Consider the following 26365-nt stretch of genomic DNA (forward strand, 5'->3'; position numbering starts at 1 on the left):
TAGCGAGCGACATCTTCAATCGCGAGATCACTAGTAGTGTTACCTTCGGAGGGAGCTATTTTTCCGGCCAGTGGGAGAAGAGACTCTGCTGTTCCTCCTCGGATTGGCTCTTCTCCCTCTCTCCCGCTTCCTCCTCTTCCATGCTTTATTTTTATTCGATCTCCCATTGGTGACTGTCCAGGGGATGGAGTTCCCGATGGATCACTACCCCGCGGCGGAGAAGCGGCCCGCTGCGAGGGATCGCCGGACCACTGCCGTCCGATGGTTCAAGGAATGGTGCGCCCGCGGCCCCCCGTTCCCCTCTTTGACGATCTCGTGCTTTGTTTGTCTTGATTCGGCTTTAGAATGGGTTTCTTGTTGTTGCGTGCACTCGGGTGGCCCGAGTTAGGGCTACGCTCTTCTTATTGGCTTGAGGCGGGAACAATTATGAGATGACGTGACTGATTTTGGCCGTCGATTCGCTTTCTTCGGTTCTTGATTCAGGGTTCCGCAGGACGTGGTTGCGACGGGAGGGAAGTGCTTCCTTCTGAAGTGGGTTACTGGTACGTCTCCGTTACTGTTGGTGCTTTGACTTTGGAAGCAGGAGTCTTGAGATCTTTCCTGTTTCTTTTTCTGATACACCATTCTTTTACTACGTATCTTGAATTTGTGTTCACGTAACAGTTGTAGCTTCTTCTGTTTGAGATGTTCTTTCGTTTGATCCATGTTTATTTGATCAAGAACAGTTCATGATCATGTAAAATTTATTATGTCAAATGAACCTTTTCTCGAATCCTTTTTGCTTGCTTACTGTAATACATGGTGTTGATAGTTCAATGGTCTGAACATATAAGATGTGCCAAGAAACGAGTTAAAGTGTTATATGGCAGGAGTGTTGAGTTTTATCTGCATTGTCTTTTAGTCTATCGTTGCAGGTCCGTTATCTTAATATATGGCTATAAGGATAGTTTTTCCTTATTTCAATGCATAATCTAAAGAGAATGCAGTTTCTTTACTTTGATAATATAATATTGCATGATTTTTTCTAATGCTCACCTTTCATGTTATCCGACCATTATGTAATTGGGCCTTCATCATGTTTTAATTAGAGGACAAGTTAAAAGCCCTGAAAGAGAAGTCTAAGGAAACAGAATCAGAAGATCAGAAACCTGAACCAGCTACAGAAGTTCTTTTTCTCTGCAGCTACGAGGGTTGTGGAAAAACTTTCATCGATGCAGGGGCTTTGAAGAAACATGCTCACATCCATGGAGAGAAGCAACATGTTTGTCAATATGAAGGATGTGGCAAGGTGATATACCTCATTGTTAGTAACATTTTACTTTGCACGCCTTACAATGTTTCATGATCTGCAACCCCAGAAGTTTCTGTTGTCAACCTTATCTTGTTGACTTTTTAAATCTCAATAAACAGTTGCTCTTAACAATGGTGTTGTTATCTCTCAACCGTATCCCGTTGAATATCTGAGTCTCGGTTAACTGGTCACCAGCTGTTAACGATGTTATTATCTGACTTCCAGTAGCTTAAGAACTAAATTCCCAATGATGTCATAAATAGGTATTAGATATTTTTATTAACTTATGTCAAATTTGTCTAGATAGATTGCACAGGTGGTCAAAAATTATATAAGCCATCTTATCCTCCATAGATATGGGATTCACAATGCATTTTATTTTTTCTTCTGTTAGTTGTTACTAGCATGTTCATTCACTTGTAGCACACTTGTCATTAGTTTCCTTTACAATCAATCAGTTAGGTTCATGTATCAGGAGTATTCATGTGTTATGTGTATCAATGCCCTCGCCCATCATGTTTCTCTCCTTTCTAAGGTTACCCTGTATATTGCAGAAATTTTTAGACAGTTCAAAGTTGAAGAGGCATTATCTTATTCATACAGGTGAAAGAGATTTCATATGTCCTTATGAAGGCTGTGGTAAGGTGATTATCCTATCCTCTGTCAGTAAATTTATGCCATCAATATGAAGTTTTCATCTTTTAAACATGGTTGTGCACTTGCTGGTTCTTACATGTACTACTTCTCTGTCATACTATATGTTGCCTTGTCGGTTTTATAATCGTCATGCTAATTTTCTAGTGAGTGATGACTTGCAATTATTTGAATTTCAGGCCTTCTCATTGGATTTTAACTTAAGGGCACATATGAAAACACATTCGCAGGATAATTATCATGTTTGTCCTTACCCAGAATGCGGGAAGAGATATATAAATGAGAGCAAGCTAAGAACCCATGTAAAGACACATCATGAAAAGGTAGTCATTTCTAGCTAACTTTGAATTTTATTCTTGTGCTTCGTATTCTGGTGCTTATAATGTCTTAAATTATTATATACACGAGTCTTTATATGGTTTTATCTTTTGACAAGTCCTTAGTTTCTATGATTAGCATTTTATGGGGCTTTCGTTTTTCTATGATCATCTTTGGAGCTTAGACAAACAAGTCTAAGTTTTTACTCTTTTAAGTAATTCTCTTTGGCGCATTGATCTGTTGCAGTTTGTTAATATTGTGTCTAAGCTAGTTCAGCACAACTGTCATAATTATGAAAGAGTTACTTTGTTGATCTTAACGGCCGGCCACAACTGTCATAATTCTGAAGTATGACCTTAACGGCCGGTGTTAATTTATTTATCTGTTAATATTTTGAGCCATGTTTGTGGAGTAGAGAGACCTAAAACTTGCTGATGGTGTGAGTCTCGTCTGTGCACTGGGCCAAGCATTACTAGTAAGGCATGAATTGTAAAAGTAATACCCCAACACTTCGAAGGAAAATAAAGTTACAAGTAATAATTAGAAAACACAAAGTTGGAAAGGTGAGACTTGAGTTCCATGTGAAATAAAGTTGTAAAAATTGAGAATAATCCAAGCTTTTGTGCACAAGTAGATTTGAGCAAACATATCATTGCTAATGATTTACAAGTTTATCAAAGTCTCCAAGTATACATGTCACTGCATTTTACTTATCCCTGATCAGGCCACTCAGATGCCATTTCCATTACCCCTGACACTTGTCCAAGATATCAGTGAGACAAGGCCCATCGAGTTTCATATTACAATATATTTGAGATATTTTATATCCACTAGCAAAACATTATTTCTAAATTACAAGTCAAAGATGGTCAAATTGAACATTTAATAATTGATGCTACTTGCAAAATCTGTTATGCTTGGTCACCAAAGGCTCTATACTAAGGCTTGAATGTTTCTTAAACTCTACAGAGTACAATGGTTGATATGGTGAAGCATGCTACGCCGGTAGAGAAGCCACATACTTCCAAGGCAACCGCAGCTGCTTATGGTTCTGCTTCTGCTGAGCGCCCATATGCCTGTCCATATGAAGGTTGTGAGAAAGCTTACATTCATGAGTACAAATTGAACCTCCATCTGAGAAAGGAACATCCTGGCCATAATTCCGAAGAAAATGGTAAACCTGCTCCAGTTGTTGGCCATGGTTTGGAGGAAGCCAGTGATCAGGAAGTGTACATCACAAAAGGTGGCATCGGCAAGAACTCAAAACGAAGCAAGCCCAATGTGGCACCGCAGATGCCACGTGCTAAAATCACAAACCGGAAAGGAAATCTGGTTCCTACAAATATGCCTGCTGTCAAGAAGCAATGGGCGAGCAAAGAGATGTACGAGGAAGATAGTGAGGAAACAGAAGAAGAAGATCGGGACAATGCCGAAGAGGATGGGTGGAGGTATCAGGCAAATGGGGATGATGAGGAGACAGAGGAGGAAGAATGAGTGCAAATGTTGGCTGGGCACGAGCAAGTTTCTGGCCTTTGATGCAGATGCTATGTTGTTCTATATTGTTTGCTATGTTGTGCTATATCGTTCTGAACAACAACATTAGTGTTGATATTAGCACTAGTGTTTATTTTTTCTTTTTTCCTTTTACGTGAGTCTACAACACTAGCGTTTTGAACAACAAATTTGGTTTCTGGGTAATTTTCAAGGATGTGATAAAAGATGAGCAGAAAATTGACCCTGGGATCTCCTCAGTACCTTCCTCCTGATCCTCCCAAGTATTGGTAACTTGTACATGACAAACAACAGTAGCATTTAGCAGTATGCTGGATATACATGTCGAGGCAAGCATACAATGGACTTTCTTGCATTGCCATCCGATTTTGGTGGAAGCCTGCCAAGTCAAAAATCTGCCTCATGGTGGCACTTCAAGGAAACTGTGAATGACGAACTGATTGCATGATGGTGCCGTTTTTATTATGTGAATTTAGAATCTGAAGCGAAGACGGTGGTCTGTGCATGCTGTGGAAACTCGAAACATCTGAGGAAAAAACTGTCGTCTGCTTTGGCTTTGTCTTCACAGCCTGCTGTAGTCCACTTACCGAGGTTCGGTAGGACAGTTTATTCTACTCTTATCTTCCAACCACACCTCGTGAGTGGATTCTGTTTACCTTTTTTGTCTACTAGTTGTTTGATTCTTTTCCGCTCGGGAAACAATGTCCAGCGTTCAACGAGTCTGTCAAAGTGTCACACTCGTTCACTGGCAAAATGGCTCATTCTTTTGACCATAAATTGTTTAGAAAGCTCAGCAACTGTCCTTTATATATATATATATATATATATATGCCAACAAAGTCTGTTAGAGAAGTAAATCTACTGCTTGTTCTTGGCTGTTCCAGAAGGCATGGAAGGAAACTTGTACCAAGATGTGTAGCAGGAACAATTGTTTGTCCGCTTACACCCTCGTGTATTGACTAGTTTCTGGGTCATATGGTCGCTGGTGAATACCTTTCAGGCTAAAGAAGACCAGTCTTGGAAAGTCGGTGGTGGAGATCTCAAAAGTTTGGCTGGAAATGATGGGGTTATGTAGGAATGCTACGAGGAGGTAATGCTTGTATTGCTGATAGCATATCTGATGTTGAAAATGCAGTGATGCATCCATCAATCAACTGTTTAATGAAGGACTAGAAGAACTTAAATGGCACAGCTTGTCACTCGTGGAAAAGGAAGGGTGTGTGTGATCATCAAGTAACTCTTGACTGCCTGCCTCCCACTTATCACATTCCATTCATCACACAAACAAGCATCTAGAGAAGGAGGACCGGCGGACCCCCATGGAACCACATAGTTAGCTCATCACAAAAACATACGACCAACCATCACAGCGTGTAGGTGCAACTAACACCATCACCCCCCTCCCCCAAGCTTTATTGTAATAAACACATTGTACTGTGCCATGGTGGGTTGGTAGCCTTTTGCCATCTCTATTTGTTTCTTGCAGTCCCCCACAGCCCCCCAGAGACACAGAGACAGAGAGACAGAGAGAGAGAGAGATGGTAGTTAACCTTCCCGTGTGACTAATAATCTCTGCAACTAAATACAGCTACCATGGAAATATGATGTGAGATGAAGGTTCATGTCCGATGATCCAACCACCATGAGTTAAACAAGGTTTTCCTCATGGATTTCTTGTCCTAAAATTATCTGATCAGTAGTCTCCATTTTGTATACAGCTTGAATATTTAGTCTATATTAAGTAAAGATGGAAGCTCGAGTATCCAAGTATGGTATCCTATCATCATCAAACAATAATGATGGAGAGTTACGTATTATTTCCCAAAGGACAGTATTGCCTCGGCCATGACTTGTGCTGCAGTATCGTTACAGTAGAACAACACCTCAAGCGCTCGTATGTGAACACACATTTCTTTTTTGCTCGCTGTGTCTCTTCTCCATCAACATCAGAAAGGAAAATGACGAGTTAGGGTTTCTAGAAACCTTAAAAGGTGGTCGGTCGTGAGGACTGTCTGTAGGTTGAGATGGATAAAAGAAGATATGGGGGAGGGAGAAATTAAATCATAAAAGCGAAGAACAAGAAATGAAATAATATTAATGACACAGCAAATTTTCACTCAAAAGTAGACCTACCTACCAAGTCCAGCCAAGTGATTTGTCTCAATTGGCTCACTTGGATAATTTGCATCTCTCTCTCTCTCTCTCTCTCATATAAGTCACACACTCCTCTCTCTCTCTCTCTCGCTCGCTCTCCTCCCATCCCACTTCTCCCTCTCCGAATCACTCCTCGCACAGGTTAATCACCCATCCTCCCTTGTCCTAGTATGGGCAGGTCTCCATGCTGTGAGAAGGCTCATACGAACAAGGGAGCTTGGACCAAGGAGGAAGACGAGAAGCTCATCTCCTACATCAAAGCCCATGGCGAAGGCTGCTGGAGATCGCTCCCCAAAGCTGCAGGTACTTATAAGAAAGGTTCGTTCGGCTATCGTCGTACGTCGCTCCCGGTTGTTGACGCTATTTTTCTCTCTGGGGATTCTTGCGCTCTCCAAGGTTTGCTTAGATGTGGCAAGAGCTGCCGGCTCAGGTGGATAAACTACCTCCGTCCCGATCTCAAGCGTGGCAATTTTACCGCCGAAGAAGACGACCTCATCATCAAGCTCCATGGCTTGCTCGGAAACAAGTATGCCATCGTCTACCTTGGAAAGAAACATCAACATACTTGCAACTTATTCCTTCCCGTAGCTCACTAGCAGTCGCTCGCGCGCGCGTCTGTGTGTCTGTGTGTCTGTTTCAGATGGTCTCTGATAGCAGGGCGATTGCCCGGGAGGACCGACAACGAGATCAAGAACTACTGGAACACGCACATCAAGAGGAAGCTCCTCAGCCGCGGCCTCGACCCCAAGACTCACCGACCGATCGACGTCGATCGCCCTTTCGCTGCCCTGAAACAACGAGACATGTCCGCGGCTCAAGATAGTACAGCGTCGGAGAAGTACTTCTCCGGCGACGAGGAGGGCGGCAGCAGCAGCACTGTCAGACACAAGGGCTGCTACCTCGACCTCAACCTCGACCTGTCCATCAGCCTCCCTTACCACCACCCTTGCCAGGAGCAGTCCTCTCCTCTCGATGCCAAATCACAGGCCACCCCACGGTCCCTCCGTTGCCATCACCAGTGGAACTTGTAGCTGCCAAAACACATCCCCAAGTCACTTGTATTATTCAGTCATAGCATTAGGCCATTGGAAGAGGGACAACACATAGCTTAACTAAGCCTAGTATTGTAATGCATTAGCTGAAGCTTAGATGAGTAAAGAAAGGCACTAATAGTAGCTAGTCTTAGCATTTGTGCATGCCAAGTGGTTCTTGCGCAACGAAGAAGAAGGACTGAAGTGATAAGGGACATGTGTGTGTGTGTGCGATGCCCAATGGTAGGTTCTTGTCGTTGGCATCTGATGTGAGGCCTTTTGTCACATAAAGCATTCATATGTGGAGTTATTTCTGGGTATAAGAATTAATGATATTTCTTTTTTTCTTTTGAGCAACAGTAGTAATTGTCATGGTTTTTGATTAGTTAGGGTGTGTTTGTCATGGTTTGTGCCACGTGGTATTGCTTGACTTATTTTTGTGGACCAACAGTAGTAATTTAATCATTGATGTCTGTGCTCTCTGGATAAGATTGCAGAGTTTGGCTCATAATTTATTGGCATTCAAATGATATAAAAATAATTTCTTTTAATAATAAAATATTAAAATCTATGCATATTTCATTCCATGGGATAATAAATTTTCTCCTATGCAAAATAATATAAGAGTTTAGTATAAGATAAAGAGGAAAAAGAAGTTAAAAGAGAAGAAAATTTTATGCACATAAATCTCATGGTTCCATCCATTTGCATATCTGGTCCTTGTTGAGATATTAATGCAGAGTTGGAGCACTAGCAAAAGCACCAATCATGCAACATCTCCACCACAGCCATGATCTCTGGGGGTTCAAAATGGCCGCCTGCTGCCCAGTTTGACCTGGAGGAAATGGGTGGAGATCACATCCTTCCAGCCATTATCCGAAACCAAAGAGGACAAAGCAATTCCATCCAAGTATTCCTCCTCATCCCCACCAATGCTTTACGAGCACTGGCCCCATCCCGTGCCACTGAGCTCCCCCACCTGCACTGAAGATGCCGCTGCCAACGCTGGACTGACAAAGCTCTCACAGAGAAAAGCGTGATTGGGGCGGTGGTAGTTGGTGACCCAAGTGACGTAGAATAGAAAGATGGTGGCCACTGTTTGATGGGTTCATCGATGTGCCTGCGATCCCCCTTGATTCCTCTACCCCCTTCGAATCCACTGCTCCATTGGCCTCGGGGGAATTCCAGAGGGACAGAACCTCCCCAACTACTGATAGAATTGTCTGTATCAGGCCACTGATTGCTATCTCAGCCGGTGGTTAGAGATATTTTCCTGAGCAGCGATGATGCACACCATATGCTTGTGGAAATGGCAACTCCGCTCGGCAAGGCATTGATGTTGGACTCTGCTTGCTCGCACAGTTTTTTCTACCTACTAGACTTAAAAGCTATGATGTCTTCCCATATCACTGTCGACGTATGAATCCTTTGTTCTATCAAGAAAAAGGTGCACCTTTTGGAGTTCTTTTCTTTTCTTTTCTTTCTTTTTTTTTTTTTCTGAAAATGCCAGGTTTCCCATAATCATATGATCGATGTGGACATTAAAAATTAGAGATAAATCATTTTTCTGTGATGTTGAAATAGGAAAAAAAATTGATTTCTTTGTAATATTAGAGAATTTGATAGGCATTAAACTATTCTAATCTCTTGAATTTTCAGGAGGTGATGCAGGCTGTCAATTACTGGTTAGCCAATGCTGGAAACAACAAAAGCATTATGATTACTGGTTAGTCTCCTTTTCTTTCTTTCTTTTCTTTCTTTGCTTGGAAGGAAAACAAGTATTGCTTAAATTAAAGGAGTATAAAAGTCGTCGTTCGCATTAGAGCGAATCTTTAAAACTAAGAAAGCGACTTATCCCTTCGAAAAAAAAAAAATCTACGATTGATCGATCAATTAGCTACACGATTATCTTCTCTATATGCATGATTGATAGAATATCTCAAAAATATTCAACAAAAATCAAATATTAGGTAAAATCCAACAAGCAACACAATTCTTATCTATCGTAGAAACGATAGTCATCAAATTAGATTCAATAATGTGTACTGAGGAACATAGTCCGATCTAATTCACTTAAAGTCCATTGAAGTATAACTTAGAATGCGACTAGAATTTGGGATCAAGTCTTGTTGGATTTGGGATGAATTTAACCATGAGGATTGAAATAATAAGGCTTTTTAAGGAATGGAGTTATCCTAACAAAAATAATTAATATTTTTTTAAAATGATAAATGATGGATTTTGATCCCACAAAATTATGATGGTTTGACAAAGTCTTCATCAGTCAAACGACATGGTATCATCCTATCAATAGCTAATTACTAACTCGATTCATATTTCAATACACATATTTAATCAAACATCTCCATGATGTATAAGAGACACTTATCAAACCATTAAAGCTCGAATTTTGTTTGATTAGTTTTCATTCACGTACGAACACCTTTCTATCATCATTGTTAGTCCGTATAAGAATGAGAATATCTCAGCCGCAGATTTTAACTAATTTAACCGTCGATAGCAAACTGCTGAAATGCTACACCTAATTACCCCATCATCAATCAATCATTCAATTATAACGACAACCCATTGGGTCCACTTAAACTTCATCAGTTGGATTCGATAATACAATTCTAAATACTTATTTTGGATCAGATTCAATTTTAGTGCCCCTCTCGTAAGTCAGATTAAGATGATATTAATAGGTACATCAGAACTTTCATGGTTAAGTTTTTTTTAATAAAAACAGGTTTCGGAGTAACGGTATATTATCCAATATAATTAGTTATACTTAGTATTTTGATCCATATATTTTTAAAAATTATATTGAAATCCTTATGCTTACGAAAGTGAAACATTTAATCTCGTTTCTCCTTACGTCATCGATTCTGTTGATGAAAATAACGTATGTATTCAGTGGTAAACTAAAATGAGATATATTCAGTACATACTCAGTGGTAAATCTTATCATATTTCCATCAACAACGGAGTTAACGATGTGAGAAAAAAAATATTAAATATTTTTCAATATAAATTTTAAAAATATAAAAATTAAGATGCTAAAGATAATTAATTATAGGAATAATCTATAATTACCTCAGATTTCTTTATCCAATCTAGATCGAACGTGGTCCGGCAATATCAACGATCTTGATCGGACCCAACCCTAACCCATGTACTCGAATCCAATCTCGCAATGGGGGCCTCACGACATCACACACCACTGCTTCCTTCCCGCATCATATGCTATTAATTCATAGAATGCCCCCAGAAGCAGAGGCTCGGTTTCGTCCTCCGTTACGAGCATTTAGAGACTCCCTCCTCTCCGCCCACCGCGCGTTCAGATCCGGCAGCGGCGATGCTTTCCGGCGCTCGATCTCTCTCTTCCCTCCCCGCCGCTTTCCACCTCTTCCTCCTCCTCTTCCTCGCCGCCTCAGCTTCCGCCTCCGAGTCCGACCACAAGGTACGCATCTTGCCTCCCTGATCCCCATCCCGGTCCGTCGATCTTAGTGTTCCGTTTCATCTTTCCTTTTCTAGATTTCATTCTTTCGAGTTTTGTGATGTGAATGGGGCTGGTGCGTTGATACAGCGGGATCCGATGATCGATTAGGGTTTCTTGGTCTCCTGATTCCGGTGTAGATCAGGACTTAGGATTCTTTCCGATGAGTTCTTGAACTGGTCGTTGGGTTGACATCAAGATTAGGTTACTTTTGTCAAGAATGAATTATTTCTGGATTTGGCTTCTTCGTTAGTGATTTCTCGTGTTACGTGGCCAGAACATATGGTAATTTCAGCGTGTACTGATGCTGCCTGTCGACCGTCTGTCTGAGTTGGAATCAGGTGCGAAGGTTACTATCCCATGGAGCCTTTCTTGATTTCCACATATTGGATCCCGTTTACAAGACAAATCCGTTTAGAATGTGCAGCATCTCTATCCTCACACGTGGTTTCTTGTCATAGCTTAATAATGGCGAGTTCTTGATTCTTGATTCCCGATATAGGTTATTAGTAATTGAATTTCGCTGGAAAGCATTAGTGCTTTGGATAAAGTTGCTTATAGTCTACCTTGCCATGTTTCATTTAAGACACCGACTGTAAATTCTTGTTGCATATCTTCGATTTTATGATGAATTGGCGGTTCATGTCTCGCACTTGCCAAATTATCGAGGTTAGGATAATGTTCCGTGTAATGTTGTGCAGGAACAACGTGTACTATAAATCTGGTATCAGCTACTTAGATGTGACTTCCTTCAGCTTGCAATGCCACATGATATGTACTCTGTATGCCTACCTTGGATTCTTCTCATATCGCTGAATTTGGATCACAGAGTAAAAGAAAATGCATGAAATCTCCAAATAAAATCACAAAAATAGGTTGGAATTTACAAATCCCAAGTTTTAATTTCAATAATGTTGCCAAGGACAAATTGGGGACTTCTTATGGAATTTAATTCTCAAAGACAACATGCCCTGTTTGCTCTTATTTTTAGCCTAGAAAGTTATTAAACTTCGTTTATAATTCTAGTTTAAAATTTTTCGTAGTTTTTCTCCTGTCAATTAATGCATTGTCATCAACAATCATGCTCGGAAAATTTCATTTGGAAAATTCCTATATAATTTATATATTACTTGTGCAAAAAGTTTAGAATAAGCTAATTGTTAATGCGACTTTTATCTAGTGTCTCTCTTTCTATTTCTTTTAAAACTGATAATTAAGCTAGCTTTATGTTTCACCTCCATCAACTTGTTACTTTTTTCCTTTTAGTTGGATAACTGGATAATCTACTCTCCCCATTAAGAGCTTTAAATCTTGTTTGTTTTATCTTCTCCTATGATTTATTTGCTGCAAAAGATTGAAGTGGTTCTGCTTGCGGCGAAAACATGTATTTGAAAGATGCTCGCAGATGTTTCCCTTTCTCTTGGGCATGAATCTCTAACCTGCCTTTTGAAGTTGCTCAAATAATCTTGTGACTTTAGATAACCAATTTTGAAGTTTAGGTTGCTTTGAGATAGGTACAGAAGTGTGGGGAGCATAAGTACAGATTGCCAACAAGTTCTTCAAAAATGGAGTAGAATAGCAATTTGTTTATCAACCATTAAGTTTTGCTTGGTAAAACTTAGCTGCAAGTTTTCATATGGTATTTCTCGCATGTAGGGACGATGCACATATATTTGTGTTCTCTTGAGTTGTACATCCAGAATTTCTGAGGAGGTATATATGATGTGTTGGAAGGTTGGGGTACCAGTAGAGAATTTGATAGGCATATATGTGTGTGTGAAGGGGTGATATATCACTTGTTTGGCCGATTGTCTCTGCATGAATGAATGATTTATTATCGCCATGTTATATGATATATAGTACCAATATAGGCTTTATCTATTTCCAATTTTTTTCTTGTATCTCCTAGAAAATAATGTGGGATTATTACTTCATCTTTTATTCTGTGAATAAAAGTCAGTTTTTATCACTAGGTTCTTTGCTGGGCTAGAAATTATACCAGCAAAATTATTTATCTGTTTATCATGGTTCTCACATGTTAACAATTCACATGCAGTACCAAGCTGAAGACCCGGTTACTCTCTGGGTAAACAAGGTTGGCCCTTACAATAATCCTCAAGAGACATATAATTATTACAGCCTTCCATTTTGTCATCCATCTAAGAACCTTGCACACAAGTGGGGTGGGCTAGGGGAGGTCCTCGGTGGAAATGAACTGATTGACAGCCAGATCCAGATAAAGTTTCAACGTAAACACTTCTCTTTACCAAATTTTGCATGTCTTATGCAAACTATTACATTGTATGTGACAGTCATTTCCATTATCGACAGTCATTGATAATATCAAATTTCTGAATATTGAAATGCTAGGCAATGTTGAAAAAGGCTCCATTTGTGCTCTTGAGCTTGATGACGCAAAAGTTGCGCAATTCACAAGTGCTATAGAGAACTCATATTGGTTTGAATTTTTCATTGGTAAATTACTTAAATTCTTTATTTCTTTATTTGGTATGTTATCCTGCATTTGAAAACGATTTTGCATTCTTCTTATATATGCTTATCTACATCCGGCGATTTTTCGTATTTTTTTGGTTAATTACTTATCCTTTACCTAATTACCTTTCTCTCTTTGTTGTTTGGAGCCATGTCTAGATGACTTGCCGTTGTGGGGTATGTTCCTGCCTCCTGTTTGCTTCTGATCTTGGATGAGACTTCATATGTTGTTGATATAGAATATTTGTATTTCTAATTAGGTTTTGTTGGAGAGAGTGATAAAAACAACAAAGATAAGCATTATCTTTACACACATAAAAACATTGTCATCCAACACAATGGAAATCAGGTAAGTGGTCTTTTATAGCCATATGACATCAATACATCCAGGGCCCTTTCTTTTGTGTTCGGGGAGGGGTACTTTTGTTGAAAGCATTACTGATATCATTTGTTCTCTGTGTTTCTTTCTTGCAGATTATTCATGTCAATCTCACTCAAGAAAGTCCTAAACTTCTGGAAGTTGGGATGAAATTGGATATGACATATTCAGTCAAATGGTTGCCAACTGATGTGGCATTTTCTCGCCGTTTTGAAGTTTATTTGGATTACCCTTTCTTTGAACACCAGGTGATGTAGTTCTGAGTTATTTATCATGTATATTTTTTTGTACCTGCAAAATGGCTCTTTTTCTTGTAATGTTATTGTAATTGTTCCATCCTTTATGAAGTCATAGATCTAAGTACTCTGGTTATCTTAGTTTCAGACACCATGGTATATAAGCAACTCCATACTGTATATGGATGTGTCGATTGGCAGCCACTAATGACATATTAAACAAATCATATCACCTCTTTTTTGGTTTATCTAGGCATACTGTTTATGTTTTGGTCCAATAAGATCTCAGCGCAAGTATCTAAATCCTTGTTGGTAGTTATTGAAAAGTTTGAATTATCAAAAATTTTCTGCCTCATGATAACGATATTTTGTGCCTTTACAGATTCACTGGTTCTCTATCTTCAATTCTTTCATGATGGTTATTTTCCTCACTGGCCTGGTATCAATGATATTGATGAGGACTCTCAGAAATGACTATGCAAAATATGCGCGTGAAGATGATGATCTTGAGACTCTGGTAATTACTTGCTATGTTTTTTCAAAGTACAGAATTTACCTTGAGCATTCTCTTCTTTCACCATTTCTGGTGTGACTTGCTTAAGTCATTGTCCTGTCAGCTAACTTAGATCTTTATATGGTCTGATTCTTGTTAGGAAAGAGATGTTAGTGAAGAATCTGGATGGAAACTTGTTCATGGTGATGTCTTTCGACCTCCACGCAGGCTGGTTCTTATTTCAGCTCTTGTTGGTACCGGTGCTCAGCTGGCAATGCTTGTTCTTCTAGTAATTTTGTTGGCAATTATTGGAACATTATACATTGGGTACGTATAGACACGTCTTACTTGCTAATTAGAGTCTCTGTTAATTATTGATCCAACGTGGTGATATGCAGTATCCAGCAAAGCAACTGCTATTACACATCACTGGTGGTTCAACACTGAGCTTACATATGAAATATTTATAAGCACAACTTCATTTCCCATCGGACAATATAAGATTTTGATTCCTTTAATCTATTGTAGATCATATATGAGGTCACAGAGAATTGTCTGATTTTTGTAATAACCACTGAAGTGAATGGAAAAGATGGCTCATGTCTTGTTCAAGTTCTAATGTCTTTTCTCACCTCTATTTTCTCTATTGGTCCTTGGAAGTTACCATAGAGCATCACACGCTACCACTGTATGGTTATTGCTCCATCATGGAGATGGCCATTGGTGCCTCCATTTGTGCTTGTTTCCTTTTATGATGTATTTATAAGGTAATATACTTAAGAGCTTTCTGGGGTTATATGTTGGCGTTGCTACAATTTGTGAAGGCAACCATTTGACCTGCTCAGTGACACTTTGCATTCATAATCCAAAGACTCCAAACCATAAAATACTTCATGACTTAGCAAAACCAAAATATACTTGTATGGTAAGATGATTCAACTTGAAACTTTTCGATGTTCGAATAGATCAAGTTACTGACTGTGCTGCTGGTTCATTAGTTACATTTTCTTGAATTATGGTTGCTTAGTTGTCCAAATGAATAATTCACTCTTAACTTGTGTTGGTCCGGTATCAGGGTCTTCATATGTTTATCTATCTTTGATTGCCTGCAGAGAAACATATCATTGGTGTCAGAAGCTGGTACATGAAATATAACATGAGTTTCCATTTGGAATAGGATTCTTATTGAAGCTCAAATATGTCCGTGGTGCAAATGTTTTAGCTTTTAGTGTTTGCATTTGCATCTTGCATGTAAACTTTGTTATTGTAGAACCATCTGTGTCTTCCACTATCAGTGTGGATCATCATTGACATATATGGTTATTTCTCTGCTAACATGAATCATTAGTTGTTTGTTACGATGTAATATTTTATCCACAGTTGTTTTTTTTTTATCTTTAGTCTTTTGCACCTGTACTATAACCTTTTCCCCCTGCTTACTATCAATCAATTATTTATTGGCCAGGCGAGGAGCTATTGTTACCACTTTTATAGTGTGCTATGCTCTTACCTCATTTATTTCGGGCTATGTCAGTGGTGGACTTTACTCACGTAATGGTGGTATGATTCCTCTCAAACGATCGTTTAGTTTTATTTGGAATATGTACTTTTTTAGTTCAATAATGTGACCTGAGATTAAGAAGCTTCCATTATGTCACTGCAGATTGAGACAAAAAAAAAGAATTTCTAAAAAGATAAGTCTATCTTTTTCACTGTATAGTCATGCCTCTAAATAGTGTTTCTGGTTCATTGTCAGGTAAAAGTTGGATAAAGGCAATGATCCTCGCAGCATCATTGTTTCCATTTTTGTGCTTTGGGATTGGCTTCATGCTTAACACAATCGCTATATTTTATGGATCACTAGCAGCTATTCCATTTGGGACAATGGTGGTTGTGTTCATATTATGGGCTTTCATCTCCTTTCCATTGACACTTCTAGGCACTGTTGTTGGTAGGAACTGGAGTGGTGCACCAAACAACCCATGCCGTGTGAAGACCATTCCTCGTCCTATCCCTGAGAAGAAATGGTATCTTACACCTTCTGTTGTGTCACTTATGGGAGGATTGCTTCCATTTGGTAGTATCTTCATTGAGATGTACTTTGTCTTCACATCATTCTGGAATTACAAGGTAAATTGCATCATTTTTTTTGGCGTAAAGTTACACTCACCATGGTTTCTAGTTATTGGGTTTTGATATGGCCATTGAGAATATGATGATTCTGTGGTTATGTAGTTCTTTAAATTATTTTCAATTAATGGTTGCCTTTGGGAGTTTTAAAATTTTTGTTGTCATTGTTCTAAAGGAGATTTTTATTTGGTGCTAACCAGTCTTGATGTTCTGAGGCATCTCTAGGTTTCGGTAACTGAAAAAATCATGCATGCGCAGAATTAGAGATTGTACGCAACTAACCAATCGCTTTGAATGTCTCTTGGGCAGGTATATTATGTGTATGGGTTTATGCTACTTGTTTTTCTGATCCTCATAATTGTGACCATTTGTGTGACCATAGTTGGCACATACTTTTTGTTGAATGCTGAGAACTATCACTGGCAGTGGACTTCATTCCTTTCTGCTGCCTCAACAGCTGTCTATGTATACCTTTACTCTGTATATTACTACTATGTGAAGACCAAGATGTCAGGGTTTTTCCAGACTAGCTTCTACTTTGGCTACACCTTAATGTTTTGTTTGGGATTAGGAATACTGTGTGGTAAGTTTCTCCAATATTCTGATATTTGCCAAGTGTTCTTCCATAAGTTTTGAGCTCTCTGACTTTCTGTTAAAAATTCAGGTGCTGTGGGTTATCTTGGCTCTACTCTATTCGTGAGAAGGATTTACAGAAACATTAAATGTGACTAGCTGCAGCCACAACCGGAAGATTAATACCATATCCTCCCTACAAAATTTTGAAACAGACAGAATGTCAATCAGGTTGATAGTTGGATTGCCAATATGAGCTAATGCTGCTTGTGCAAATTGTATGCGAGGGATGCGCTAGCTTCATTCTTTTTTTTTTTTTTTTACTTTCCTTTCACAATTGTTTTCTTTCTGTTTTGGACTTGAGATTTTAATTCTTTTTTAGGTTACTTTTGGTCATCAGCCTTAATATACCTATAGCCTAGTCAAGCATTAATCTTCCTCTCGAAAACATGGTCAGACACCTTTTCTTGTATGCATCGCAGCATATTATACTTGGATTTATTACATCCATTCTGTACTGGAAGTGATTGCCATTTTTGTTATAATCCTGATCATATTTTTGCAAGCATCTGTTCTCACTTTAGATGAGCTGGTTCTTCGTAATCTCATCCATTTTTTTTTTTTTTTAATATTGGTACATATTGAGTTATACGAATGAAACTTGCCACAACTTGCTTGCCACAACTGAAACGGACATCCACTTGTGCTTATTGATATGAAATCTTTGTTAGTGTCCTTTGATTATTACGTCAAAATGAAAAGAAAAAAAATTATATCCTTTGATTAATCAGCGTCGTTTAATTTAGATCCTGGTGTCAATCGTGTGGTTCTATTGCTTTGTTTGCATCCCCTGATGTCAATCGAGTGGCGAAGCTCTCTATATTGGTACCGGCAGGTTCAGGAGAGGTATTCTGCGTGCGCGACACGCTACACGACAGGACACGATAAGAACCCTTTGTTTGTACCAGTGGAGCGTAACGGTATTCGGTTCGGCCCTGCTAGAATATTGCGGCCCGCTTTCGACTCTTCCGACTATCCCTCGTAGTATAGCTCGACTCGCTGCTTCCCACATCCATGGAGTCTCCGCGCCGCCCCGTATCAGGCTCTTCGTCCCTCCGATACTGCTACTGCCGCTGCTTCCGCCGCCTTTGCCGCTGCTTCTGCTGCTGCTACTGCTGCTCCTCTCCCACCGCCATCTGACTCCAGATTCTCCGCCCATGAGCCCCTCCCGCTCCCCGCTTGGCCTCTCTCCCGGATTCCGCCTCGCTGCCTGTCTTTTCCCCGGTCGGCAGCCTGGGAGCGCTGGCGCCGGACCCGTGGAGCCGAGCGACGGCAAGGAATCCGGCGAAGCGGAGCGGGGAAAGGAGGAGAAAATCAGGGTTTGGGAGTCTTTGATGCGAGGGGAATCCGCCTCCTCTATTCTTGCCCCATCGAAGAAGGCGAAGGTGGAGTCGGATCTCGAGACCCGGAGAGCCGCCGTCTGGTCTCGGGTGAACCAACTGTTGTCTGCTGCACTCTCTGACATCTTCGCGATCATGGTGAAGGAGATGCAGTTTCAGGTGAAGGGGATCGAGCTCATCACTACTTTGAATTTCGTGTGCTGCATCGCGCTCAAAACCCTAGTTAGCCACTTGATCGACGAGTACTCCGAGGCGTATCCCAGATATGGTTACTATGGCTGGGACCAGTGTATCAGTCAGATCGAGCAGCTATGCTATGGTCGTGCCCTCATGGCATTTGATCTTGATCTTGAATGTTGGGCTGTCAACGTGCAGGTCTACTTGTGTACCTTGGCCAACTTCGAGGTCTACATAGGATCCTTGTTTCCCAAGGATCCAATTGTGGAGCTTGATTTCCCTTCTTATGGGCACGTTAGTCATGACTACTACATGCCGAATGGGAAGAAGATCTTAGGGGCTTCAATGTTTCCCCAAGGCTTGTCATACGAGGTGAATCTGCTTATTGGGTGCATAGACTACGATAAGCTCGAGAAAAAGGACATGGGATTGCGTTCCCAAAAGATGCTCGTGTGGAAGGAGCGCTTGTACTCCTCCAGAGAGTGGGAATTTGATGTGTGCATGTAGCCAAGGTACACAATTTTCTTCTAGCATGTACTGCTTTGATGTTTTGGTTAATTTGTTTTCTCAATATTCTTCCAGATAAGGAATTGTTAATTTAGAGATCGAGAGTCGGACAATTAGATGCTGCTTAAAATTGTTCTTGCTTGGTCTTCTAGTAACTGGATCGAAGCCTGCGATTTCATGCATGCATGTAGCAGTCATTATATAAGTTGTTTATCAACCGACTGTGGATAACCGGATATAGAGGCTAACAATTTATGAAGTACGTCAAAGATAACTCTCTTCATTTTTATATCTGATGTATTATTAAACAGGATACTGGAATCGATCATGAATAAGAAGAATCCTCTGTTAAATTCATAGACCCTAGTCATCGTATACGGGAGGATATCTACTATGAATATGGATGGAGTTAACATTCATCAAAGTGCATTAACCTATTCTGTTCGGTTTTTTTAGTATCAACTGTGCATGAAGTTAATGTTCCATGGAGTGCGTATTTTAAGCTGATCTGTTCATTTTTATAATTCATGTTTGTCATGTTTATCAGGCAGAATACTGGAATTGATCATGATTTATAAGAAAAATCTCGGTATATATATACTTAAAATCTTAATGGTCATAGTTGTAGATAGTTATTTTGTACTTTAATGCTTTTCCATCCATATATTATAAGCCAGAAGAAGAGCATGAAATTATTATATTATAACTTATGGTTGGAAATGAGTATTAGTGACTGACTTGTCATTCTTTTTTTGTGCTTCAAGGAAGAAAGAGGATGTGTCCGTGTGACTGAGAGATGATGGAAAAAGCTGAGATTCGATTTGGCTGATGGATTTCTCTATGAGCTGTGAAGGGTACACTGTAACATATGAGTCGCCTTTGTTCGCCTTATGCTGGCATGTGCAGCGCTGATGTTTGTTAATGAAACTGGTGCTTTGGGGCATTTGTTTTATTTGTTATACCTATCATGTATATAGAGCTCAACCTTTAGTCTGTTTCCGAAACATTTACTGGATTGATTATAAAGAGGTAAATAATTAGCAACCTTTTGGGTGTTAAGCTGCTATTAGTCTGCACTCTGCATCATCAAATGTTACCTGCTATTAGTCTCTGCATTCGTGTGTTACTATTCAGTTGAGTAGAAGTCTTAATAATGCGTAAGAGTGTCAGTTATGGGGGGAATCTCGTTGTAAGTGAGGTCTTGAGTAGCTACGAACATTGGCTTCACCCGAATACAGAGCATACGTTTATCGAGTTGTAAGAGGGTGGGGAATGAATGCTCAAAGCCTTTAGCCTCCCACTTGGTAAGAAATTGCAGGTATGTAAATCGGAGGTACGGTACGTCATCTATGTCAGGAATGGAGGGTTTTCCTTTGTTGGCGGTGTAAGACGCGATTGGAGTACGTGCGTCCATTTTCCTTGAACAAAGAAAGAAGGCCAAGTAGTGATGGTCATCTTCAAAACTCAGATTTCGTGTTCAATTTCCTCATGCATATTATATAGGTTCATGGTCTCCTCATCATCATCCACAAGCGCAACTGCCCCTATGTCCACAAACAAGTAATATATTCGCGGATACGATTATAATAGATGGCGCCAAATGGTGAATTTATTCAGTAATATATATTCGTGAAACAAAAATTTTTCACACGAGTTACAAATAGTCACGCTAGTTTGATTAAACTAATATGCAATCTTCAAGTAGAGGAGATGAGATGGACTCTCTCTGCAGTTCAAACATAATAAAATCATCTTTTAACTCCAATTTTCATAGTCACGTCTGCAAGTTTAAACTTTAAACTTAGATTCGATTGAGCTACGAAAGAGGTAGAAGCGAGCACGGTACTCGTAATGTATTTTAATCCTGCAAGCCACAAAAGTAACATAAATGAAAATTCCTTTTCAAGCAGTTCTGCATATCTTTATATGCCTGAGCCAATGTTTCAAAGAAAATAAAATAGCTAGATCAAGACCTCATCAGAATACGATGCTGCTGCGACGAATGGCTTCCGTGTTGTTACCGTCTTGTTGGAATCATCATCATCATTCATCGAGATCCCCTGAACAATAAAATCTACTACTGCATTAAATAAAATTTGTGGCAGAGGCATAAATGAGAGAAATATCTAGTGCATTTTTAACTCGGATGGTCTATCTAACCTCGGGAGGGTTAAATTTGGCACCTAGATTGCTGAGTTTAGCATGAGCTTCAGCATAATCCTTGAAAAATGCATCTTCATCCTCCGCATATTTCTCAGCATAGACCTGAAATCGTGCGTGGTGTTGACAACAATAAAGCAAGTTATGACTCGGATCCCCCGCCCCCCCCCCCTCCTGGGATCGTGCAAAGTCATTTTTTTGTGTGTCATACCTTAAAATGTGAGTCTTCAAACAAAACAGCATCTGTGGGCAAGATTAGCAGATCTTCATCTTTTCCTTGTTTGATATCCTACAAGAAGGGTTTGGACAATCCAAGTTCAATTTGCTGAAAAGCTCAGCACGGCATATCTGACACAAGTCGAGACAAACTTACTCTGAAGTAACTATTGTCAAATTTTAACCATTGCACCGTCCATGATTGTCCACCAGGTGCACCAGGTCCATCTTTCTATCAACCAAGGTGATAAGTAAATAAACCATTGAATCATTTCATTATCCCAAACAATATTAATTAATGATGTGCAGAAACTTCCTACATAATCTCACCTTGGACAAAAAAAAAAAAAAAAAACCAATTTAACAAATCTACTGTTACATATAAAACATGGAGAACGGAAGAGACTACATACAGTATACTTGGTTTCTGCTTTTCCCCAACCACTACGTTCTGGTCTGGAACGCCCAAGCGTGTGCGCACCTGATAATGCAACAATCTCCTGAAGCCAGAAACACAAACTTTCAGGAAAATAATTATCAAGAAAAATCAAGTTGGAAAATTCGTAAAAGATTAAACCTTGTCGTCAAGGCCCATTCTATAGAATACATTCCGCAGGTGACCAGCTGGTGAAGCTGGGCCAGCATCTAAAACATAAAAGTAGAAGTAAGATGCTGGGAAGACAAGAGAGATCTTAACAAAATTAGTGAGAAGCATTATCATCGCAATCTTTATGGACGGAATATACACCCGCCCTATTCATAACGTCCATCGACCATCTAGCATGAAAATCTTCATTTTTTTGCATAGAAATGTACAGAATATAATCTATAACTAACTCTGTCTTAAGGTAATTGTGAAGATGATCATAAGCTGCACGCAGAGATACAGTATAATGTCTTTTGTACAAGTTGGTAGGATAAGTTTTAATTCAATGCCAAAGAAAGTCAAAATTTTAAAGAGTTCTAAGATACCTAGTACGTAAGAACCTGACTTTATTCTGAATCATGTCCTTGTTTATACAACAAATAAATTTACATGAGTTTATCTGAAATTATTATCATAACATATAAAATGACCTATATAAATCATTTCATAGACAAAGGGCATGACTCGTATTGCTCGGTGTCGTTCAATTTTCTACCTTGTCATGAAGGCGCAATAAAAATTAAATAACTTCATAATTGTATTTGATTAAAATTAACAGGTTTATTAAATCTTATCTTATACCTTGATTGCATACTGAAATATCTCAATGCAAAGATAAATGGACAAAATGGCTATGGCAACCTAAACAATCCACCAGAAGATCTTCTTTCAGATTTGTTTGAGATATGAATGTTCACATTAAGATCCTAAGACTTACCAAACACCTGCAAACTAGATTCCCTTTACCTCTAAAATCATTTTACAAATGCCATATGCTTACTTCCGCTCTAAAAACTTCACTAAAGAAAAACTTCTCAACATTTAAGGACATCTAGATGTCATATACCTCAGCTAGACTAACATAGTTGATGACTCAATATAGAAAGCATATACATTAGGGCATCTAGATTTTATAAACCTAAACTAGACTAACATAGTCAATGACTCAATATAGAAAGCATATGAAAACTCAACATCTTGCTGAAGAAAGAATATACGGGTAGTAAAACAAAATGCAGAAACATTTCACAAATTTTGAGTATGATGGCCTAAATATGGACAAACCCATTATAAGCAAAAATAATAATAATAATAAGGAGATCAGCAGGGAAAAAATTTTCCATGTCACCCATAATGATCGAATGTTAAAAAAAATGATATAAAGAGGCTGCAAAGAGATCTAAAAGATTTGAATTGCTATCTCACCAGGAAGTCTCCCCTCTTCTGGGCACTGTTCAGGCCCAGAAACATCTACTCTTCCATATTTCATAGGGATTTTGGGGCCACCAGCCTCCTGCAAGATGACAAATGTATAACTATGAGCTGTGATACAAAAGGAAGTTCAAAAAAACACACATGCAATACATAAGAACCTAGTACATGGAAAACGACTAGTTCAAGAATGTGACCTCAATAGCTGTAGCACTGGCCAACTGGAACAAATCTGCATATGTAATGCTTGAATACTTGTCCTTAATAGACTGAAGAAGCTTTAGAGCATTTACAAGACCTGTGGTAGTACCAAGTTAGCATCCCTCAATTTAAACAGAGATTCCAATTTTGTATACAACATATTCAGTACCAGCGTTGGCTGCATGTTTCAATTCTATCTCAAACCGTAAGCTTCCATTAGCTCCCCCACGTGTTGGCCACTCCGCAATATTCTTATCATATGTACCAGCATCATGCCATCCTAGACGAACCTGTAAGGTCATGAAATCATCACACGACTCTTTACATGATATAGCCTAATGCATCTTGAAGAAGACCCAATTAATAGGTTTAGCACATAATGACAAAGGAGAGAAGCTGTAGGTGAGTTTATCGTAGAAGAATAAAATATCCTAGAAGGAAAAGATAAAAGCAATAAACTTAAAATAAGTGATTACTAGTCACCAGAGCATGACAGACTTTTTTTTCTTGGTCAGGTCTTTATAAACCCAAACTAGTTATAAAAAAGCCTCCTAAATCACCAGAGCATGACAGGCTTTTTTTATAACTAGTTACTAGTCACCAGAGCTTGATTAATTGAATTCGTATGGAGAATTGTGAACACAAACAGGTGTTTTTTGCTAAACACTCAGGGAAATTGAATTCTTATGTTGCGCACGACAAGAGCTACATTCTTGACAAACACAAATTAAAGATTAAAGAAAAAGAATGCCTAGTGACCATATTCAATATTCATGTAAAAGCAACAAAAACTGATTCTACTAGGAAGAACGACACCACAAAGCCTCTAGCTGTCGTGTTTGCCATTGGCTATATATATAGGCCCACTCCTGCCTTCTTGAATGCCTATTTGGTCAAGATCAAGTGTCCGTGGTATCATCACACCTTTATTCCTTGAGTAATAGCAGCCTACTTTGGTCCGCACCGCTTCATCATACTCCTGCAACTTGTAAACATCATCTTAAAGCAGTACGACCTTTTATGAATCTGCCTAATTATCCATCTCTCTGTTGCCTTGTAAGTAGGACCTCTCTCTGTTTCACCAAATCATTCCGATCATAAACATTTCGGGCCTCATAATTATATTAAGAACCCAATTTAGTTGCTAATAACGTAGCGATAGGTCCTCATAGAATAGTAAGAAACTAATTCACTTCGAATCCCCTGGATCCAATCAATGAAACAACCTATCCACAAATTAGAATGCTACTGCTTCGAGAACTCCAACAGGCCGGATTACCCGGTCAAGACATGAAACGAATTAAATGGCAGCATAACAAAATGAAACTACCTACCAAGATCGGATGGCAGAAAGTGGTCTTAAGCAGCTCCTTGATGTCCTCCCTGGCGCTTCTCAGCTGCGCCGGATCGGAAGCCGCACACACGACGACCGACGACGTCCTGCGTGAGCCGATCGCGGCCGTCTGGAAAAGATCCGATCGAGGACGCTCAGATCAAAAGATTATAAAGATTATATTTCTTGATCGAAGCAATAATCAAGAAAGGGGAAGAGGGGAAACCTGGAAGAGACGGAGAGGCGAAGGGACGGGGCGGAGGGAGGAAGAGGAGGTGGAATGAAGGCGGCGAGGGGAAGGGAGGAAGGAGAGGGCTGCGGCGGAGGGCTGCGCCGTCCGCTTGGACGCAGCTGGGAGGAGGCAGGCGGAAGCAGAGAAAGAAGCAGCGAGCCGCTCCGCCATCGTCAGATTTCAAATCACTCAACGGAATGAGTCAATCGTGATCTCTCTCTCTCTCTCTCTCTCTCTCCCCTTCTTTCTTGCCCTTTTATACATGCCAACATCTCGTTTGAGACACTTTTTTTCTGCTTGCTGTGGCTCTCGCAGTCACCAATGGCCATTCCACTGTGTTGTTTGTCCATTTTGTCGCACTCGAACTGTTGTGGGGTCTCCCGACGACTCACGTCGGTTTCAATAGGCGTATGATTCCTTCGAGAGCGACGCATTCACACGGCAACCGAATCAGGGAAAACCAGGGACGACGCATTCCCACCCGTTTCTGTTCCATCTACCGACATTGTCATTAGATAGCCATGTGGACCACGTCCGTCCCTGACTTATCCAATGGACAGGTCATGCAGGTGTCGCGACGGGTAGGAAAAGCACCCTCCGACAATTTGTTTTCTGGAAGGGTGGCTACTTCTCATCGGCGCTCGCCCCTTAAAAGTGCGTGGCGCGTGCTGCACACACATGGATCGAGGAGTCGTGTTTGAGCTCCATTTCTAAGGGAGGCCCGATCCTCTGTGCCTACAAGTCCACGGTCAATTAGAGGCAAGGAATGAGGTGAAACGTCGATCATATCGGGCCCACTCACTTGAGCAAATCATCTTCAGAAGTTTATGGTTCCGTACAGAAGATCCCGACTCGCTTTTCCAGTTGGTTTTATATTCATAAGCTTTTCGCCTCAGCCGCCTGCGATGACGAGAAGAAGAGTTAAATTAAAGCAGGAAGTATGATATGATCCTTTCCTCTTCACCTAACAAACATCCCGACAGCAGTGATTGCGGACCAGTAGGGGTCATCCTTATGGACATTGGTACTCAATTCAGGCCTCAGTAACATGCGTTCCCGAGTTGAGCCCTTAGCTGCTGCATCCACGCTGGCCCAGCCTAGCCCATTTACCTGCAACCAGAGTGGGTCAGAGCACAGATATCATGATAGCACAATCCTAAAATTATTTATAGCAATTACATACTCGGCATGTGACATGACAATCCTCGATTCATATTTATCTTCACGCAAGAATTCAATTAGCCATTCATAAGCAAATAATTACTTCTGGGCATAATATAACAATACCTGTTACTTGTACCAAGCACACCAGTGAACGATTGCTCCAGTAATCTTTGCTTCCGACAAATGCTTGATCCTCTATTTGGTGTTGAACAATTCTTAAGATCTGCCATGTGCATGATACTAGTTTCATCAGATGTTTTCTATAATCTAGTCATGAGAATGTCATACAAACAAGGAGGCAGTCGGTTTCAATCAGACAGACGATTGTATTTGATGATAAACCGTATTTCAATT

General features: G+C 39.9%; 5 protein-coding genes across 8 annotated transcripts; 4 read left to right on the plus strand and 1 right to left on the minus strand.

The window, feature by feature from the left end:
- Nucleotides 1–38: 38 nt before the first annotated feature.
- Nucleotides 39–4006, plus strand: LOC135595756 (zinc finger transcription factor YY1-like). 3 transcript variants are annotated; one of them, XM_065087096.1, is made up of 6 exons: nucleotides 39–276; nucleotides 484–542; nucleotides 1089–1288; nucleotides 1846–1935; nucleotides 2125–2268; nucleotides 3233–4006. In XM_065087096.1, exons 1-6 carry the CDS (start codon nucleotides 185–187, stop codon nucleotides 3755–3757), a joined length of 1110 nt encoding a protein of 369 aa, XP_064943168.1. In that variant the 5' UTR covers nucleotides 39–184; the 3' UTR covers nucleotides 3758–4006. The 3 variants fall into 3 exon arrangements, with proteins under 3 accessions (XP_064943168.1, XP_064943169.1, XP_064943170.1); XM_065087097.1 differs by having other exon boundaries at nucleotides 2176–2268; XM_065087098.1 differs by lacking the exon at nucleotides 1846–1935.
- Nucleotides 4007–5881: 1875 nt separating this feature from the next.
- Nucleotides 5882–7317, plus strand: LOC135595757 (myb-related protein Zm38-like). The gene is made up of 3 exons (XM_065087100.1): nucleotides 5882–6232; nucleotides 6326–6455; nucleotides 6570–7317. The coding sequence occupies exons 1-3, from the start codon at nucleotides 6100–6102 to the stop codon at nucleotides 6958–6960; spliced, it is 654 nt and encodes a 217-aa protein (XP_064943172.1). The 5' UTR covers nucleotides 5882–6099; the 3' UTR covers nucleotides 6961–7317.
- Nucleotides 7318–10226: 2909 nt separating this feature from the next.
- LOC103968390 (transmembrane 9 superfamily member 1) lies at nucleotides 10227–17328 on the plus strand. Its single transcript, XM_009381579.3, has 12 exons — nucleotides 10227–10423; nucleotides 12516–12708; nucleotides 12830–12934; nucleotides 13112–13129; nucleotides 13213–13301; nucleotides 13427–13579; nucleotides 13950–14084; nucleotides 14221–14387; nucleotides 15526–15620; nucleotides 15817–16190; nucleotides 16500–16773; nucleotides 16855–17328. Exons 1-12 carry the CDS (start codon nucleotides 10319–10321, stop codon nucleotides 16920–16922), a joined length of 1776 nt encoding a protein of 591 aa, XP_009379854.1. The 5' UTR covers nucleotides 10227–10318; the 3' UTR covers nucleotides 16923–17328.
- A 359-nt stretch (nucleotides 17329–17687) lies between these two features.
- On the plus strand, nucleotides 17688–19891 carry LOC103968392 (serine hydroxymethyltransferase 6). Of its 2 annotated transcripts, none has more exons than XM_009381580.3 (2): nucleotides 17688–18852; nucleotides 19612–19891. In XM_009381580.3, the coding sequence occupies exon 1, from the start codon at nucleotides 17981–17983 to the stop codon at nucleotides 18845–18847; it is 867 nt and encodes a 288-aa protein (XP_009379855.2). In that variant the 5' UTR covers nucleotides 17688–17980; the 3' UTR covers nucleotides 18848–18852; nucleotides 19612–19891. The 2 variants fall into 2 exon arrangements, with proteins under 2 accessions (XP_009379855.2, XP_064943171.1); XM_065087099.1 differs by having other exon boundaries at nucleotides 17730–18852; nucleotides 19616–19891.
- Nucleotides 19892–20438: 547 nt separating this feature from the next.
- On the minus strand, nucleotides 20439–25127 carry LOC135586559 (probable L-ascorbate peroxidase 6, chloroplastic/mitochondrial). The gene is made up of 12 exons (XM_065087103.1): nucleotides 24842–25127; nucleotides 24617–24745; nucleotides 23452–23572; nucleotides 23279–23379; nucleotides 23076–23163; nucleotides 21801–21868; nucleotides 21637–21723; nucleotides 21381–21455; nucleotides 21219–21296; nucleotides 21008–21112; nucleotides 20821–20907; nucleotides 20439–20711 (listed from the first exon to the last, which is right to left on the minus strand). The coding sequence occupies exons 1-12, from the start codon at nucleotides 25016–25018 to the stop codon at nucleotides 20706–20708; spliced, it is 1122 nt and encodes a 373-aa protein (XP_064943175.1). The 5' UTR covers nucleotides 25019–25127; the 3' UTR covers nucleotides 20439–20705.
- Nucleotides 25128–26365: the final 1238 nt, after the last annotated feature.

This window comes from Musa acuminata, chromosome BXJ1-10 (genome assembly GCF_036884655.1).
Source record: "Musa acuminata AAA Group cultivar baxijiao chromosome BXJ1-10, Cavendish_Baxijiao_AAA, whole genome shotgun sequence".
Classification (NCBI taxonomy): domain Eukaryota; kingdom Viridiplantae; phylum Streptophyta; class Magnoliopsida; order Zingiberales; family Musaceae; genus Musa; species Musa acuminata.